This window comes from Myodes glareolus, chromosome 14 (assembly GCF_982192425.1).
Source record: "Myodes glareolus chromosome 14, mMyoGla1.1, whole genome shotgun sequence".
Classification (NCBI taxonomy): Eukaryota; Metazoa; Chordata; class Mammalia; order Rodentia; family Cricetidae; genus Myodes; species Myodes glareolus.
This window is the reverse complement of record NC_142039.1, coordinates 71,953,989-71,972,207: the sequence shown is the minus strand read 5'-3', so window position 1 is coordinate 71,972,207 and position 18,219 is coordinate 71,953,989. Positions and strand designations below refer to the sequence as shown.

At 50.8% G+C, this 18,219-nt stretch overlaps 1 protein-coding gene across 2 annotated transcripts in view; it reads right to left on the bottom strand.

Annotated features, from left to right (window-relative positions):
• Nucleotides 1–13,753, bottom strand: part of Slc25a48 (solute carrier family 25 member 48) — a 39,954-nt gene extending 26,201 nt beyond the window's left edge. The window contains exons 1-4 of one of the 2 annotated variants that reach the window (XM_048447716.3): nucleotides 13,513–13,753; nucleotides 10,055–10,098; nucleotides 4,810–4,881; nucleotides 1,759–2,017 (exon numbers count right to left, since the gene is read on the bottom strand). In XM_048447716.3, coding sequence (XP_048303673.3) covers nucleotides 1,759–2,017; nucleotides 4,810–4,881; nucleotides 10,055–10,098; nucleotides 13,513–13,558 — 421 coding nt within the window. In that variant the 5' untranslated portion in view covers nucleotides 13,559–13,753. Of the gene's footprint in view, nucleotides 1–1,758; nucleotides 2,018–3,608; nucleotides 3,726–4,809; nucleotides 4,882–10,054; nucleotides 10,099–13,512 lie in introns of those variants that run through there. The other variant, XM_048447719.3, reaches the window with a different exon arrangement.
• Nucleotides 13,754–18,219: the final 4,466 nt, after the last annotated feature.

Here is an 18,219-nt window from a genome sequence, read left to right as displayed (position 1 = left end):
AGTTACAAAATCACTGTAACCTTAGCTTCTATAAGCCAGAAGTGCACCCGTGGGCTCAGAGTGAGACCTGCGCTATTATCTCGCTAAACCTCCAGCTAGGATAAGATCCCAGGCTACGAGGCCTGTCTGTTTACCATTTGCAGGTGCCCAGAAATCAGGGTGTTATGAAGATCAGACAAGCCAGAATCCTGCAATGGTGTCTAATGTATTACAGGGCTCTGTGCTGTGGCCCCCGTGGCTGTGACCCATTGAGCCCAACTCAGTGGACTCATGGACATTGCTGAGGAGGCCCCTCCCTCCACTCACTCAGGTACGCTGTCTTCATCTTCTCTGTCATCTGAGACCTGGACATAGGCTCTGAGGACTAGAGCTGTGTCAGCCCTCCAGACACTTACAGAGGCCTCTTTGGGCTCCCCGAGGGCTTGTCTCTTGCATGCTCAGAAGGGCAGACAGACACACATTCCTCTTCTGTTGCTGCCTTGAGGGGTTTATGACAGCAGGTTTTCCCCAGGACCCCAGAAGAACTGACACAGAGCCAGAGCCAGGTGCTCACACAGGTGTGGTCAGGGAAGGCCAGAGCTAGGTGCTCACACAGGTGTGGTCAGGGAAGGTCAGCCCCCCTGTGATGCCTCCCCTGGGGCTGGGAACTCATGGTCTCTGTGTTTCCGCAGGTCAAAGGGATTACCTGGGAGCTGGTATGCTAGAAAGATCTGAACTTCCTAGGTGGGTGGATCCTGACCCAGATGGGCCGTACCTTAGGGTCTCACATTCCAGGTGAAGCAGGTCTGAGTGTCCCACTCCAATATTTTCAAAGCCCTCCTTATCCCCTGTTCTCAACTCTACTCCCAGCCCCCCCCCCCCCCCCAGATCTAGCCTGGCTGAAAGTCTGTGTTCTCTCCACAGGATATCCAGTTTCTGTCTAGCTCTAAGATGGAGGCATCCGGAGATGAGGTGAATGGGTCTTCACCTTGTTCTAGGGTCCTCAGGTCAGAGCCCTGAGCACACCATGCAACACGTACATAGATCTCCTCTATGCCGACACTGACTTTATGTATTTGAGAGACACACATCCTCAGGGCAGCGGGCCACAGGCTCTCCCTGTGCCCAGTGGGAGCATCAGCCTCATGCTCAGAGGGCTTGAGGCCTGCACTAGACACAGCCTGGACAGAGAGCTATGGACTGGGGCCAGGATGCTCCTGAATAAGCTGTGGGTCTCCCATGGTGTCACACAGCCAAACCTCAGCTTCACTGAGCAAAGCAGACACACAGCGACCAGCCGAAAAGGGCTTAGCATATCTATAATATGACAGGAAAGACCAGGGATCCAGCCTCTGCATCCTACAGAAACGAAAGCAGAGGTAGGGAGAGAGCAACACCTCGTCTGGGAAAATGGTAAAAATTAGTGAAAGAACCAAGAACAAAATTCTGAGGCATTGAAATACGCCTCCCCCAGCACCCGACTCCACCAAAGCTGATACACACAGCGTGTGCCCCCTCCTCCTTTTCCTCCTCTGGCATAGGACTCTATCAAAGCTGACATACAACATGCACCCCTTCCTTTCTTCTTCCTCTGTTGAAGCCACTTTCAAGAGCAGCATGGAAAACTCTCGAGAGAAAATGAGAGCCCGCTCTTGTAGTGACCAGGATGGGGACGGCCTTGACCACTGACAAGGCTGGGAACAATGGCACCCCAGATCCAGCCAAGAGCAGAAAGGTCACAGGTCCTCAGCACTGGATTTTCCCCCATTGGCCTCTTACCTTCCCGAAAAGGCTGTGTTTGCATCTGCAGTCGGATCTTGATGAGTTCCGCAGGCCCGCCCAGCCCGACAGAGACCATTCCAGCCACCATGCTTGCCAGGAGTAGGTCAGACAGGCTTCGGCCAGGGACAGCCTCAGGCTCTTGACAGCGGTGCCGGCTGAGGAACCGTTCTGTATTACTGAAGACCCCAAACACCACCGAGTTGTAGACAGCAATGCTGGCCACAGGAAAGGACATGCCCTTGAAGAAGCCGAACACCTGTGGCAAAGGGACCAGAGGGAGGAAGTGTGAGGCCAAACCACACCCCAGGGTTTCTGTCTGCATGCCAGGTGTGGGACTCCCCTGATGCTCTCAGCCTTCCTCCTGGTAATCATGCTGGAGACATCCAGAATCAATAATCTACTGTATCAGAAAAGAGCTCCCAACAGGGTCTAGAAGACACGGAAAAGACAGAGGAGGAAGGCCACATGCCACCCAGGTGGCCATTCTAGACCTAAAGATGAGCCTTTGCACAATTCAATCTTGGTGTCATATATGATGTTGATGTTAAGATCGTGTGTGTGTGTGTGTACGTGTGTGTGTGTGTGTGTGTGTGTGTTCCAAATGGCTGGGAAAAATCAGGCTGTGTCTGCAGAACATCTGAGGGGCTCTAAGAAGTGGTGGGAGATAATTTAGTACTAACACACTTCTTCACTTGCCACTCAAGCAAAGCGTTATCTCTCTCTCTCTCTCTCTCTCTCTCTCTCTCTCACTACTTTCTGTGTGCCAAGCCCTGGGAGGCACCAATAACAAAGCAGTCTTTACTAAACCGAGCTCATGGTCTGGGAGTAAGGCAGATGAGGGTGGGGGTGGAGAGCACAGACAAATTGACAGGCAATACAGTACAACTCACTAAGTCTGTGATAAGGGGCTAACAAAGGGAACTCCCAAGGGTGCCAGGGACAGCCTGTAGGTGTCTGTGTGTGATCCCCCTCCACACACAGACACATAAATACACATACATACAGACATACATATGCACATGGTGTGGGATGTCCTTCTGTATATGTGTTGCTTTATTGGCTGATAAATAAAGCTGCTTTGGCCTATGGCAGAGCAGAATAAAACCAGGTGAGAAATCTGAGCAGAGATGGAGAGAGAGAGTAGGCAGAGTCAGGGAGACGCCATGTAGCTGCCAAAGGAGACGGTCACCAGAACCTTACCGGTAGGCCACTGATTAATAGAAATGGGTTAATTTAAGATGCAAGAGTTAACTTAAGAGACCAAGAAGTGTTGTAATTAATGTAGTTCCTGTGTGACTGTTCGGGTCTGGGCAGCTGGGAACGGAAGAGCAGTATCTGCTTACATGCATGCACACATATGCAACACACAAGGCGGTAGAGTGAGGAAGCTGAAAAGCAATGTTTCCTGCTGGGGGCAGGGTGAATTCTGTGTCTGTGGTCAATAAAACCACAGCGGCTCCAAGGGAAATTGGAAAATTCCACAACCGTTGGAGAGTTGAAACGGTGCACATGTGCCAAAGATGGCAAAGTTCTAGGAGGGCATCTCATAAACTGACCATGGGCAAAGCTGTGCCACAGGCTGGTGAGCCTGACGGGGCACCCCACATACATGTGTGCACACACACACACGCACACATTCATACATCTTGGTTCAGGCTCTTATCCATAAACACTGCCTCAGAAGCACCACCTATAGTCCCCACCCACCAGTGCTGGCAGTGGAATGCAGGCTGGCAAATGTCGCAGGGACTGTAAGCCAAAAAAGAAGACCCGATGGCTATCTTCAGGAGACTGGGGCATCACGCCCATTGCCTTGGAACACCAAGTCTGAGCTTGGCAGTACTCACCCTGACCTCAGTGGCCAATCAAGAGAGAGGAAACAATACTGGCAGTCAAGGTGATTGTTGACAAGCTTGGTACTTGCAGGAGGCCATACAACCCTAGGGCATTCGGTATGATGGGGCCTGTGGCATCAACAGTCACAACTGGGTACATTTCCAGGACTCAGAGAAAAGCTGCAGAGCCCCACAAACTACATTCGACTGTTTCTTTCAATTAGGTCATTTCAGCCTCAATTTAATCTTTTTTTTAAATTTTAGATTCTCAAATGGTTAGTCTTAGGAAGCAACCCACTCTTTTGCTTGTTTTTCTTTTTTGAGACAGGGTTTCTCTGTGGAGCTTTGGAGCCTGTCCTGGAACTCACTCTGTAGACCAGGCTGGCCTCAAACTCACAGAGATCTGCCTGTCTCTGCCTGGGATTAAAGGCATGCGCAACCACCACCCGGCTTCAACCCACTCATTCTTAAAAAGGGAGTTTGTATTACAAAATATCACTCTATTTCCTATTTGAAAATCAGCACCTCAGTTACGTGGGTAGGTTCTGCACCCATAGAAAGGGACGTCCACTGTGACTCAGTTTACCCAGCAATCACTGTTTTGTGAAGCTAACAGTGGTCCTTGTTGGTGCAGGAACTTTCTATGCTGTGGTTCAAATGTCCTCAGAGCTTTTCCAGAGAGTTCATACAAAACCAGTTTCTCCCCAGCAATGTACTAGGTGTCCAAGTGTAAGCTAAGGTAAGGCAGCATTTGCCATGTGGCAATAAAAAAGAACTGGTGATAAGCAGGAACAAGCTCTCTCATGCCTATTGTGCCAGTGTAGGAGTATGGCCTGGGCCCCAGTCCATGAGAGACCCTGGCAGGCACCCTTCACCCACCCCAGGGCCTGGGCCCCAGTCCGTGGGAGACCCTGGCAGGTACCCTCCACCCACCCAAGGACCTGGACCCTAGTCTGTGGGAGACCCTGGCAGGCACCCTCCACCCACCCCAGGACCTGGGCCCCAGTCCATGGGGGACCCTGGCAGGACTCTCCACCCACCCCAGGGCTTGGGCCCCAGTCCGTGGGGGACTCTGGCAGGAACCTCCGCCCACCCCAGGGCCTGGGCCCCAGTCTATGGGGGACTCTAGCAGGACCCTCCACCCACCTCAGGGCCTGGGCCCCAGTCTGTGGGGGACTCTGGCAGGACCCTCCACCCACCCCAGGACACTTACACGCTCCTTCTCGTACACCATGCGGATGCAACTGAATGTGTTCCCATAGCCAACACCAGCCTGCAGGCGAGTCTGTGGGGGAAGCAGAGGACAAAGAGACACTCTGACATAGGTCACGAACCTCCAAAGATACCCAAAGAGATCGGCCCTGCCCTCAGTGACCCAGCCAGGAAGGAGGACCAGGCTCAGTCCTGGCCAGCCTGGTGCCCCATGATCTTTAGGGACATTTGCTCTGCTATCCACCAAGCCCAGCTCCACGCAGCTGAAGGCCGCTTTGAGTCAGAGAACAAACGAGATCAATCAGCTGTGCAATAATGGTAGCTGCCTCTTAAGTCCACAAAGGTAGACCTCGGCTTTATCTACCTATGCTGCCCATCACCCCACCCTTCAGGTTGCCTTTGGGGACACCTGCTCATTTTTCCATCTTCCTAGTCTGCTCCTTTCTCACCTGGACATGGCCTTGGCCCTAGTGTGGCCTTCTCACTTTCAGGCCTTCTCTACACCACAGCCAGGCTGGTTTTTCTCAAAATAATTGCGATCACGTCACCCGGTTTAAAACTCTCAAGGGCGCATATCAAATGCCACCTATGCCCAGGACACTTTGGAGGTGGAGACTGGCCTTCCTGTTACCCTCCGCACCATTTCTGCTAATGACATCCTCCCTCCCGTGCCAACCACATATACATTTCCCACCTCCAACTTTCGCACTGCTGCCCCAGTGGAATTTCCTTCCATCCCTGTTCTCCTGTTGAACCGGGTTCACATTACATTAAGACACACATAAGCTTATGTACACATTAGATTCCCCACCAGAGCAGGGCCACCCATCTCCCTCTACTCTTGCCCTTGCCTTGGGAACAGGCTTGGCATAGTAACAACTCTGCACTGACCTAAGAGGTTACACAGAAAACGCAGATGGCATCCTCTAAGAAGCCTGGGTAACCAGGGGCAGGAGGCGAGAGGCACAAAGCATCTGCGGAAGCCCATAGACCCGTTCAGAAGAGCACCTGCCGTGACCCAGAGCGTTCCACTTCTTTATAGATGTGTGGCCTGAAATTCTCCCAAGGGGTTTTCTTAGTTCCTATGCCCTGCACTGTCTGTTAGGAGAAGCTGTGAGATCCCAGAGTGGCCCTGTCCCCTGCAGCACCTAGTGGGCAGCAAGGAGGCAGGCCATCAAAGTGACGGTCTCCTAGCTGGCATCCTTCTGCAGGCTCAATCTTCCATGATAAGCAAGGGTATCTTTTAGTACATATAGTTTTAAAGATAATTCTAAGTGTGCAACTGATATGGGAATACATCTCTCAATAAAAGGTTCACTATAAGGTCAGAGCCTCCTCCTTTCAACCCTACCTCACTCACTTTCCTCTGAGGAGCAGCCATGGCAAATAGCATGACCAGGAATTTGACTGACATCCATCTACATTCCTAAGCATATATAGCTACAGGTGATCGATGAGAAATGCTATATCATGTTGTTCATAAGCATTAGGTTTATAATTAGGGAGACAGATGGATTGCCTTACTTAGATACTATTTGTTATGTGTCATTATGAATGTGTTCTTGCCCTCAGAAGGTTCAGCAGAAAGATAGCAACATCTCAGACCTCATAGATAATATAGCTTAGGGGGGTTGGAATACACACACACACACACACACTATAGTGGAAAAACTCCCCAACAATAGCCGGGCAACAGACACTGGGTTAGACGGATTAAAGGAGAAGAGGGGAACTGGAGAGGTGGCTCACCAGTTAAGAGTGCTGGCTGCTCTTGCAGAGGACCTTGATTTAACTCCCAGCACCCACACGGCAGCTCATAACTACCTATAACTTCAGATCCAAAGGATCTGATAACCTCTTCTGGCCTCTAAGAGCACTGCACACACATGGTACACAGACACACATGTTGCCTCACGCTCAGACACACAAGATAAATAAATCTAAAAAAAAATTAGAGTGAACACAGAGTAGGATGGGTAGTAATGAGGGGTGGATCTGGGAGGAGCTGGGGGAGGGGAGTAAATATGAAGAAAATACACTGTATGAAACACTCAATACTTAAAATTTTACCTTTTTTAAAAAAATGAAGCATGGCAAAATCATTGAAATATACAGTAAACTGCAAACCTCAAAACTTGGAGAAATAATAAATCTAAAATGAAGTATATCTGCTAGTTGAAAGTTAGAAAAATAGGCCCATGTTAAGTCTTTTGCGTTGCTGGATGGGAGAATCACTCGAATTTGCAGCAGTATGGGGCCAAGAGTCACAGAAGTCAAATTTGGGGTAGGGTGTTCCCAACCAGGACAATGACAAGGACTATGGGGTGATCTAGACCTCTCTCTGTATCCCACATAAAGCTGGCATGAGGCCCTAACTATCCCTCACTGGCCCCAGCTCTGCCACAGAGTGGTAGATGACCATGGAGGAATAAGTCCCCACCAAGGTTGAATAGTCAAAGCACTCAAACTCTGAGTGGTCTTTACTCAAGAGCAAAGCGAGAATCCCAGAGCTTTCTCAGGGCCATCAGCAGAGGTCTACCAGACATGCTGAGCCTTTGGCAGAGTGCTAAGTTCAGTATCCAAGCCAAGACTCTTGGCTCTGCTTCTACCAGGAGCCAGTGGTCAGTGCACACCAATGGCAGGCTATGCATATGGGCATCGGAAGCCCTTACCTGAGTGCATCCTGCAAGTGCCACACCTTACAGATGAAGTCCACTGCTAGCTTTAGTTTCCATCATTGCTTGAAGCAGCACAAGGATATTGTCATACAACTCTAGACACCAGACATCCCAGTTACTCACTGCAGGAGAAAGAGCCGTTCCCTGAGCCAGGGTCTGATGATGATGGTGTTCGATGGATAAGTCTGGGGGCTTGGACAGGCCCCTGGTTTGCCTCTTCTACCCCTGCAAGCTATCAAGGTAGGACAGATTGTTCCCTGCTCTGTCTCTAGCACCTCCAGACAATTCTCACGACAGAGTCACTAGGGAGGTACTATCTGCCCGGTACAGACAAGGACATGAGGAAATCTTGGTGCCAAGAATCTGTTCTATTGCTATGACAAATCAAGACCAAGGCAATTTAAAAAAAGAAAACATCTAATCTGGGGATTTACAGTTTCTCTGTGGCAGAGAGCACAGCAGCAGGCAGGCAGCAGGCAGGCACGGTACCGGAGCAGCAGCTGAGAGCCCATCTGACCCACAAGAATGAGGTAGGAAGAGTCTAACTGGGAATGTTGTGGGCTTTTGAAACCCCAAAGATACACCCTCTCCAACAGGGACGCACTTTGTGATCCTTCTCAAACATTTCCACCAAGGGAGGAATTATGTGTTCAGATGTGAGTCTCTTAGGGCCAGTCTCATCCAAACGACCACAGAAGGCAAGTAGTGTGGCTAAGACTGGATTCTGATTACTACTGTGTTTGTGGGTACACATATATATGGGGGTACACATGCCCATATGCATGTGAAGGCTAGAGGACAGCTTTGGGTGTCATCCTCAGGGACACCATCCATTTCCTTGAGATGGGGTCTCTCACTGTCTTAGAACTCACCAATTAGGCCAGACTGGTCCACCAGTGAGCCTGAAGGATTCTCCTGCCTCCGTCTCTCGGTGATGGAATTACAATGTTTGCATCATGCCTGGCATTTCCACATGGGTTCTGGAGATTAAACTCAGGGCCTTGGGCTTGCAAGGCCGGTGCTCTACTGACTGAGCCATCTCACCAGCTCTGACTGGAATCCTAGTTGGGCTTTCCAAAGCCCTTTCCGTTGACAGGGACTCTAGAGAAAATACCACTCAAAAGGAAGGACATTCCAGGGCAAACAAAAGCCCAAGACTATGTGCCCTGGTAGATTCAAGCAGGCCACACGAGTCCACGGCAGGCACTAGGGCTTTGGAAGGTTCTCTGGTGGGACACTGCCTGGATCTTCTCACAGGAAGGGGTTTCCCAAGACGCAGAAAGGAATGGGAAAGAGACAGTGCTAGCCTTTTCCAGTGTGTGTGTTGGGGTGGGGAGAGGCTTGCCTATACAGAGAGCAAGGGGATTCCCTTCCATAGGGGCAGGAACCCAGTGCTTATGTCCTTAGGAAGGAGACAAATCTTTGACAGGAGACACAGTCCATGTGAAGGTAGAGGCAGAGATGTTGGAGAAATCAAGCCGTGACTGGGACTGTAGCCACAGGAAGAGCCAGGAAGGAGGCATGGGGCAGAGCCCCCTTGAGGTCTCCAGAAGGGTTCAATACTTTGATTGTCAGAGGATTCTGTGGTGGGGTAGTCTGAGAAGGAATTTAATGAGTCTGAGCAAGTAGCCAATTATCTCCTGACAAAAGTAAGGACAATAGCTGAGCCCCACCCTGGAGAAGTATACATCAGGCATAGATTAAGCCTGGTCTTGACCTTAGAGGGACCATTATCATATGCAGAGGAAGACAGAGAGAAAAGAAACTGCAGATATTGAGTCAGGCCTCAGAGCTTACTCTGTGCACAATCCAGGCGGTTTTAGGAAGGGTTGGGGCACTATTGGTGGCCGTGTGTCTGGGGCAGAACTGGGTCCTGCTCACCATGGATGGGTCACATGTGGGATGGCTGGGACTCAGGCTGTCCTTTTGTGGAATCTCATTCCTTCATTTCTCTGTTCTTCCTGGTATGACCTGAGACAGGCTCCCCTACTCTCCTACTTGGGGGTACCTGTGGCTGTCAGAATGGCTCTGCTGGCTCCAGAGTCCTCACGTCCTATATGCCTACTCAAACTATTCCAACCTGACAGCAAAGCCCTCTAAGGACCAAGTGCTGCCCTGCCTATATTTGAGTCCACAGTTGTAACAGAGAATCAGATGCAACAGCAAAACTGGCTTGCTGGCCTTTGCCAAGCATGATCCCTACACAGGTCTCCTTCCCGTGCTGTTCCCTGTGCCTGGCATATATTTCCAACGACTGGAACCCAGTCTCACACTTCAAACTCAGACCCCATCTCACATCTGAAACCCTTCCTGACTGTTCAGTCCCCAGGTACTTGGAGGAAGACAATCACCAGTGTCCTGTCTCCTTCCTCACCAACTCACAAGATCCTGCAGGCAGACAGGAGACAGTGATGAGGATAATGCAAGCATCCTGACATCACATCCCCCTGGGTCAGCAGAAGGCCTGCCCTGGGCTGGGGAATCCTCAGAGATCAGAGAGGCCTGGCCCCAGGGGCAGACCTACTCCAAGTACCTTCCCAAGGGGTCATGAAAACATAGCTACTGTACCTTGACTGTGTCCAGAGGGTAGCCAACAATGACACCGGCTGCACCTGTAGGTCAAAGAACAACATCTGGTCACCCAAACCCTGGACTCCTGGGTGTCCCTGGCATCCCCTAGAGGGGGGCTGGAGAGCAGAGGCACAGCAGCCAACTGTTTGTTACCAGAGGGGTCGTCCAGTGCACGAGGCCTGATCCAGTACTGAGGAAGACAGAGTAGACTCTAGCTGGGACCTGATTATTTAAAGTACCCCCAAAATGAGAATTATGGCTCAGAGTCAACTAGATATCCATGTGCCAAAGAATGGATTTAGATTCTGCCTCACTTTTATCCAAAATAGAGCAAAGGGTTAAGACTATAAAAGACACAAATATGTGGAAATATTTTTATAACCTGGGTTTTGTAACATTTGTAGTTACAATAAAGTAAAACAATGAAAGAAAAAGAGTCCCTAAACTAGACATCACAATAGATACTCCCATTAAAAGGAAGACAGGTGGGCAGCTTAAAACTGGGAGATACTGTTTATAAACCACCGATCTGTTAAGGGTCTCAAATCCAGAATATGCAGAGAGGTCTTACACCTAAAACATTGTTTAAATGGGCAAAATTAGCATCTCTGAAGAAGATATGCCAATGGCCAACATGAACATACATACTCAACATGGTTGGTCACTAGGGAAAAGTAAACCAAAGCAATAAAATTTGCCTCTACTTCCACTAGATGGACTGTATTCTTTTTTTTTTAAGAAAAATAAATTAAAAAGTGTTTATAAAGAAATTGGATTTTTTTTTTAAAGACAGAGTTTCTCTGTATAGTTCTGGCTGTCTTGGAATTCACTCTGTAGACCAGGCTGGTCTTGAATTCACAGAGCTCCACCTGCCTCTGCTTCCTGGGTGCTGGGATTAAAGATGTGCACCACCACTGCCTGGCTAAGAAATTGGATCTCACATGTACATGTATGTGCACCACATCTGTGTGGTACCTGCCCACAGAGGCTGGAAGAGGACTCTGAGTCCCTGAAATTACATATGTAGATAGATGGTTACGAGTATATGGATGACTGAAACTATACAGGGAGAGCAGGGCAGACTCTCAACTCCCGAGCTCTCTCCAGCCCTGAGAACTCTTGCATGTTGTGGATGGGAATGGAAATCAGTGCCATCGCTGTAGAAAACTGGTTATTCCTCAAAAAAGTTAAACCCAGAATTACTACATGACTCATCCTATCCCCAATATCCCATCCGAGATATATCACTAAGAACTAATAGTAAGAACTCAAACAAGAATAAGCACAGCCATGGTTACCATGGCATTCATCACGGGGGACAAATTCATCAAGTGACATGCAAATGAAATATGGCATTTGTAAGTAACAATGGACCGTTACCTAGTTGTGACTGATACTGTGTAGCCATTTCCTCCAAATGGAAACATCCCCTCCTGGAAGAAGAATCCTTAAGACTTGGGAAGGAAAACTCACAAGTCTCAGAACTTCCTGAAACTCATACGATTTACAAGATCCTCTTCCCAAAGTTATATAAGCAGTAAGAGCTGCTGGAAAGAGGAGGCTCTGTCCAGCTGAGCTGAGACCAGATGTGCATCAACTTTTGGGAACTGTCAGTCATGCTGGGGTGGGATCTTCAGGGCTGCAGCTCTCCTTGAGTCAGTCACCCATGTGCCCGTAACTAGCCCCTTGCCTATACTTCTGGAAGTAACTCTAGTAAACTCACGAACTCGTTCAACAAGACTTTGATGGAATTATTTCTTTGGTCTGTCATAATTGCTCTATCTGGGGTAAATAGCCACTTGTTCATATCTCCCCAGATAAAGACACAAAATAGATAGGAATGGAGTACAGACCCTGTTACAATGTGGGTGACCCCTAAAAAAAAGCCAAAAACCTTATTATGCTAAGCAAGAGAAGCCAGACACAAAAGGCAAACGTGCCATGCAACTTTATTATGGAAAATAGGCAAAGCCATAAAGACAGAAAACAGATTACTAGGTTCCAGGGGAAGAGAATTAGGAGTAACAATTGAATGGATAAGGAGAAGGCAGGGAAGGGAGGGGGAGGAAAGGAGGAAGGGGAAAGAGAGAGAACAGAAATGCCTGGTAGCACACATCCTTGTGTCAGGCTGTCTCAAAGTCACCTAGATAAAGAAGCCTTTGTGGTCCCTAGCAACTGACATTCACACAGGGCTGCTCTTCCAGTAAGGATCCCTCTGCCACACTGATAAGAAAGAAAAAAAAAAAAAAGGAAACATCTTTGCCAGCAGAGGTGGCTTAACAAGTCAAGCAACAGGGACACGGGTTGCTGGGTCTAGAACCTCCTGTCTTCTTCACCCTCCACTCTCCCCTGAACTGAATAGCATGGAGTTGAACAGCAGCCAAAACCTCGCTCTGCTGGTCCAGCTTGGAGACCAGAGCTCCAATGCCCAGGTGCCAATATCTTTCCCCAGGGTGGGGCAGGCATCCTCAAGTCCGGAGCAGCAGTTCAGAGCCAAGCGCCCCCCCACCTCACACTCAACCTACATATCTGAAAGTAGGGGTGCAAGATAAAGAAAAAGTAGGGTGCTAGAGCAGTAGTTTCCAGAGCTGGGAAAGTCTTTGGGGATTCAGTCCAATGTGGAGGGCATTGGGGTGAGTTTGTTGCAGGTGTCATCAAGGAAGACAACTTAAGGTGTTTGACAGGGACCTCAGCACACAGCAAGCAGCGAGTGGGCTTTACTCAGAGACTGTCTGTCATTATATTAACTGTTCCAGTCCTGTTTTGCTTTGCTATGGTAAAATGTAGTGACAGCCAAGCAGAGGAACCAGAGGGTTCAGAAGAACAGGAGAGGAGGGCATTGAAGAAATGAGGGCTGGTAAGTGACAGCAGCTGGACCAGCGGGATCCTTCTCAGTTGTCCTGGGCAAATGCCCCACGGATCTCCACTCCCTGCCCCATGGGCTCCGCTCCCTCCAGGGGCAACGCCTTTGAGATCAACCTGATCTTAAAGTCCAGGTTCATGGTCACCCTGACACAGGGATTTAGGAGCCAAGCCAAGTGCCAACCTAAGCACAAGTTTCTTGGAGACGCGTCCCCAAACCCAGGTGTGCTCCGGGTCACTGAAGGGTGTGCACACACTCGGGTGGCTTCATTGGTTGTCGGCCCTTACCGGCGGTTTAATCATTATGGGATCCAAGTTCCTCCGAACCTGACGTTGAGGCAAACCAGAAGCTCAAAGAAATCACTGTGAATCTTAAGAGCTCGGCTTCGGAAGTTAAGGACAGGACCAGCCAAGCAGACTGGGCTAGGGACGCCAGGTGCTGCAGGCATCGCTCACTCGCCTCCTGATAAAACCCCGCAATACAGAATGCCAAGCGCATCGAGAACACCAGGTGCAAACAGCTGGCACTGGGCCTCCGCTGTTTGCCCTGTAATGCGAGGGAGGGAGGGGGGAAGTCTGGCAAGCACACTCACCTCCGATCCAGCCAGCCGCAAAGTCTTCCAGCTGGAAGTTGCCCATGGCCAAAGTGACTTGTGCCTCTCCCTCCTCTCCCTCCCGAAGCCAGAGCAACGTCCCTCCTCAGTGTGTGTCCGGCATGGCCCAGGTCCGCGAGAGCCGAGAGTCGACTTGATCACCCTGCAGGTTCTTCCCCAAATTCAGTGTTCCAGCCACCCGCGCTTGGGCAGTCAGCGAATGAGGGCGGATGACTGACAACCCGCCCCCAGAGAATCTTAAAGGCACAGCACTCACTAGGTGTGATCCAGGAGGCTGACCCAGTCACCAGGGGAATTCCCTTACTACTTTCTTCTGGTCACCACCCTCCCTCGCTCTTTCCAATAACGCAGCCTTGGGGCCTTCCAGGTAAAAGTAACAGCCAGAGAAGCCAGCCCATTTAGGGCACATTTGCAAAGTTGTTCAGAAGAAGGAGGTTGGGGGAGGGGGGGAGGTATAAACACCAAAGGCTGCCTGCAATAGGACTCAGCCAGCAATAACTAATTGAAGGGTTGGGGAGATGGGTTAGCGGGAAAGAGCACTTGCTGTCCAAGTATGGGGACCTGAATTGGGGTTCCCAGGACCCACATAAATGCCTGGCATGGTTAAGTGCCTGGACCGTCAGAGGTGGGGGCAGGGGTTACAGAGACAGGAGGATTGCTGGGGCTTGCTTGACAGCCAGCCTAGTAGAAGGCAGAGTAGGACACTTTAAGTCCTCTTCTCATTCAACTACACATATGCACATGTATGAAGTCATTTGCACACACCCATGCACACACATGCATGCTCACAAACTGTAATTGAACAGCATTCTTAATGCTTCGAAGGGCTTTTGAAAGCCAAGACTGGTTCACTGCACGATGGAGTACACACAATTTTCCAAGCCAGTTCTAGAGTTAAGAGACTGTCTCTCCTCCTCCAGGTCACACAGCATCCACATGCCCTGGGTTGAGAGTCCCATCTATCAGTGAGTAATTGAATAAGGTATGGGAGGCACCTCACCCAGAAACCAGCTTCAAGACAGCTCTGAATGAGGCCACTATCCTGCACTTAACTGAAGCACCCTCCCTGAGGCCTTGGCTTACTCCTTTCAGCAAGTCTGTGGAGCCCACTTCACAGGCCAGGAAAGCCATTATGTTTAGAGTATAAAATGTATAGGCATCTCATACAGAAATGGTAATCCTTCAGAAAAGTGGCCAGAGGAGGGGAGGAACATCGCCAGATCCTGGTTTGAGAACAGATTCCAAATTATCCCCCCAACCCTGGCTTCCAAGGAAAAAGCCCAAGAAAACCCTACCAAGTAGGAAAGTCCTGCCATCTCCTCTGATGTGCAGACAGGTCTGGCCTAAGTGGGCACCCCTGTGTGGACACAACCACCTTCTCACGGACTGAACTTAAGCAAGGGAAACTCTGCTGCAGGCCATAGACGCTCGCTGATGCATTCTCGGCCTTTGTGCTGGTAGAAGCCAGTGTTCTCACCTCAGTCCAGATGTTTTACTGACAGCTAAAGGGGTGTAAACCAGATGCAGACATGGACGATAAGAAGATGGTTATAGGAGCAGACGATGATTTTGGCTTTCCGTCTGCAACATCCCATCTCTTCACAGTCAGGATGGGTCGGTCAGGAGCTCGGCAGAACCTTCTATGTGAGGCTTTCTCAGAGACCACCATACCACAGCTGGAGAGCAGCCTTCAGACCAGCGAGGACAAGGCCGGCAACTCCCTCCAGAACCTGCCTGGAGCTCAGAAGATAGAGCTAGGGAGCATTTCACCCTACTAAGCAACTGCCAGAACTCCAGCCACAGATACCCCCATTCTACTCGGCCACAATTCTGGGCAGACACAACTGTACTTTTGGGGAAGCCCAAAGGCCCAAGTTCTGTTCTCTCAGCTTGGCAGAAACTCTTCTCACCCACCTCAAGGCACACACCCCCTCCCCGTATTTATGATATTGTGGTTACACACATGGCTGTTACTGGCTCAGCCAGAGGATGCTGCGGGCTTAGCACACACTGCCCCATCCTCCTGGGTGCAGAAGCTTTGATGTGTGCGTGTGGCAGGGTGAGTCTACCAAACAGTAATCCAGGTGGTGCCATGAGGGGTATGTGTATGGGTGGGTGGTGGTGCATGTGACTTAGGATGCTAACCCAGGGGTTTAACCCTGCTAGCTATGACTGTATCCATGTGTGTGACCAGGATTGCAGTCAGTGGAACCTTGATCATCTGGGTAAGCCTCATTCAACCAACTTAAACGACCTAAAAGCAAACCATGTGATGTCCTGAAAGAAGAAGTCAGCTCTTGTTGGATGGTTTCAGTCTTCTGGTCCATTCATCACATTAGACTGGCTCAGGTCAACTCTGACATTACACACAGAGGCTTTGGTTTCTCAGGGAGAGCCCTGATGGGTCCTCTCTATCACTGTGTGTGCACACTGAGGTGCTGGGCAAGCAGACAAGACCCCAACAAGCTGGAGTCATTATCCCACAGCTACAGGGTGGTGGCAGAATTCTAGGGACAATCTACAGATGCCACCTGCCTTTTCTGACCTCTCCCTTCAACACAGCGTCTCCTGCCCCTCTGCCCTCACGTCTAGCCCCGCCCCCAGCCCAAGATGGCATCTGGAAGGTTCTAGTATTGTCCTTTGCTGGCTTGACAGTGTGATTCCAATCAACTGAGGCCCTTCCTCTAGCTATGTCCTCTCAGAGACCTGTGTTCAAAGCACCTAATGGTCCAAAGTCTCTCTCAGGCATAGCTGAGGGGTGATGATGGTGGTGGGGATCCACACCAGGGGCTGCTTCAACCTACCCTGCCCCAGCCCAGAGGTGAAGGGGGCCCTCTTGAGCTCAGATTGCTCTGTAGGCAGACCACACCCACAGCCAGCTCCATGCTACAGTCCAGGGACTTCCGGGCTGGCCACATGGGGGCATCTTTGTTCCATTCAGAATGTCCTGCCTTCCCCTGCCTCTAAGGGCCCACCTGTGCCCACCTGTGTCCAGCTAGCTTTCAGCAGGGGTGCAGCCCTGGGTCCCAACCCCAGGACTCGGCTGACAGGAGTGATGGGTGTGGCCTGGAGGAAGTCCCTCTGCTTAGCCTGCTCTTGTCCCACTGGCACTTTGGGGTCAATGTGTAGGAACAATTGCTCAGGCTTCCTTCCCCCAAGGCAAGCGTCCGATCACTGGCACCTGCTGCAAGGCCTGCTGAGGAACGAGGCTCGTGATGATGGGCCTACGGCTTCCTCTTGCCTGGCTTTCTTCTCCCATCCCTTGTCTCCTGTCTTCTTCCTCTATGAGGTGGGCACAGACTCCGATTTTTAACTCCAGAGCCGAGGCCACCCCTCTGGGAGAAGAGTGTAGAATGAAGCAGCAAGCACAGACTGCCAAGGGGGCTGGCAAAGCCCTATGGGAGCGGGGGGTGAAAGGTCACGGCCTGTGGCTGAGCTCACTTTATAGGCTCACGGTGGCTCACTCATGCTTGAGTCCCTGAACTATACCCCACTCTGCCTGCGATCTGGGCCTGCGACCGACCGTTTGGGAAATGAAAGGTCCCCAAAGAGCAGTCCCTTGGTGAGTCTACCATTGGAGCACATCCAGTGTGAAGCCAGCCAGGTCCCAAGGCCATGCTTGTAGGATCACCTAAGTTCTTCCAGGCAGACTGCCAGCTCCTCAGTTCCGTGTCAGCACCATTAGGGTGGTCTTGAGCTGGCAGTCAGCATTGCTGGCAGGCAGGATGGCCTCCATGGCCCAGGGTACCGCGGCTTGATTGCCAATGGGCCTGAGAGGAATGGAAGCCCTCCCATTCCCAATCACTTGCTGTGACTCTAACCCTGAAGCACACAGGGGCACAGAGCACCCGACACTGAGTGGCAGCATGGAGCAGGCCCCGAGCCCTGGGGTGTGGGACCCAGCAGCACACTGGCTCTAGGAACATAGCCTGAACTGTCATCCCTCCCTGGATTTCCCTCTTGGGGACAGTACTGATGCTGCTGCTATCTGAATGGAAGCTCCCTCTGGGCTGGGAGGCAACCAACCAGCTCATAAAGAAACCGGGCTCAGAGGAGAAAGGCTCAGAGAGACTCAGAGAGAGAGTGGCTACTTGGGTGGCCATGACCAGAGAGCAATTCCATTCCATTTCTTCCTGGGTTTTTCCACTGAGCCCTCGCAGCATCACCTGTTTGGTAGGGGCGTGTGGATATGGTGGGGGTGGGTGCTGGTAATGGAGTCCATTTCCTGTTCCTCACTGGCTCCTTCAAGGGCAACAGAAGCTCCTGAGTACTGAGTCAATGCCAGGCTTTGCTTCTGAGAGAGCTGCTAAAGAAAAGACGGTTTGCCTGGGGTGTGATGGGGTGCCACTGGGAAAGCATTGGAGAGGAGGAGCTGTGTTTCCTGAAGGCAGGGAAACCCCGGAGTCTCCTGAAGGCATCCACTGCTCCAGCTCTCCAACCCTTTTCTTAGCCAAGGACTCAGTCCCTACCTGTGCCCACTATCTAACCTGAGTCCACCGTCTACACCTGAGCCCACCACCTACACCTGGGCCAGCTACTGACCTGCCCTGATGATGAGCCTGTGGCTTCCTCTTGCCTGGCTTTCTTCTCCCCTCCTTGTCTCCTGTCCGTGTCTAGATACGGTTCCCTGGAGACCTCCACGGACCTTCCTCTGTCCGCACCATCATCTATCTCCCCGCCGATGGT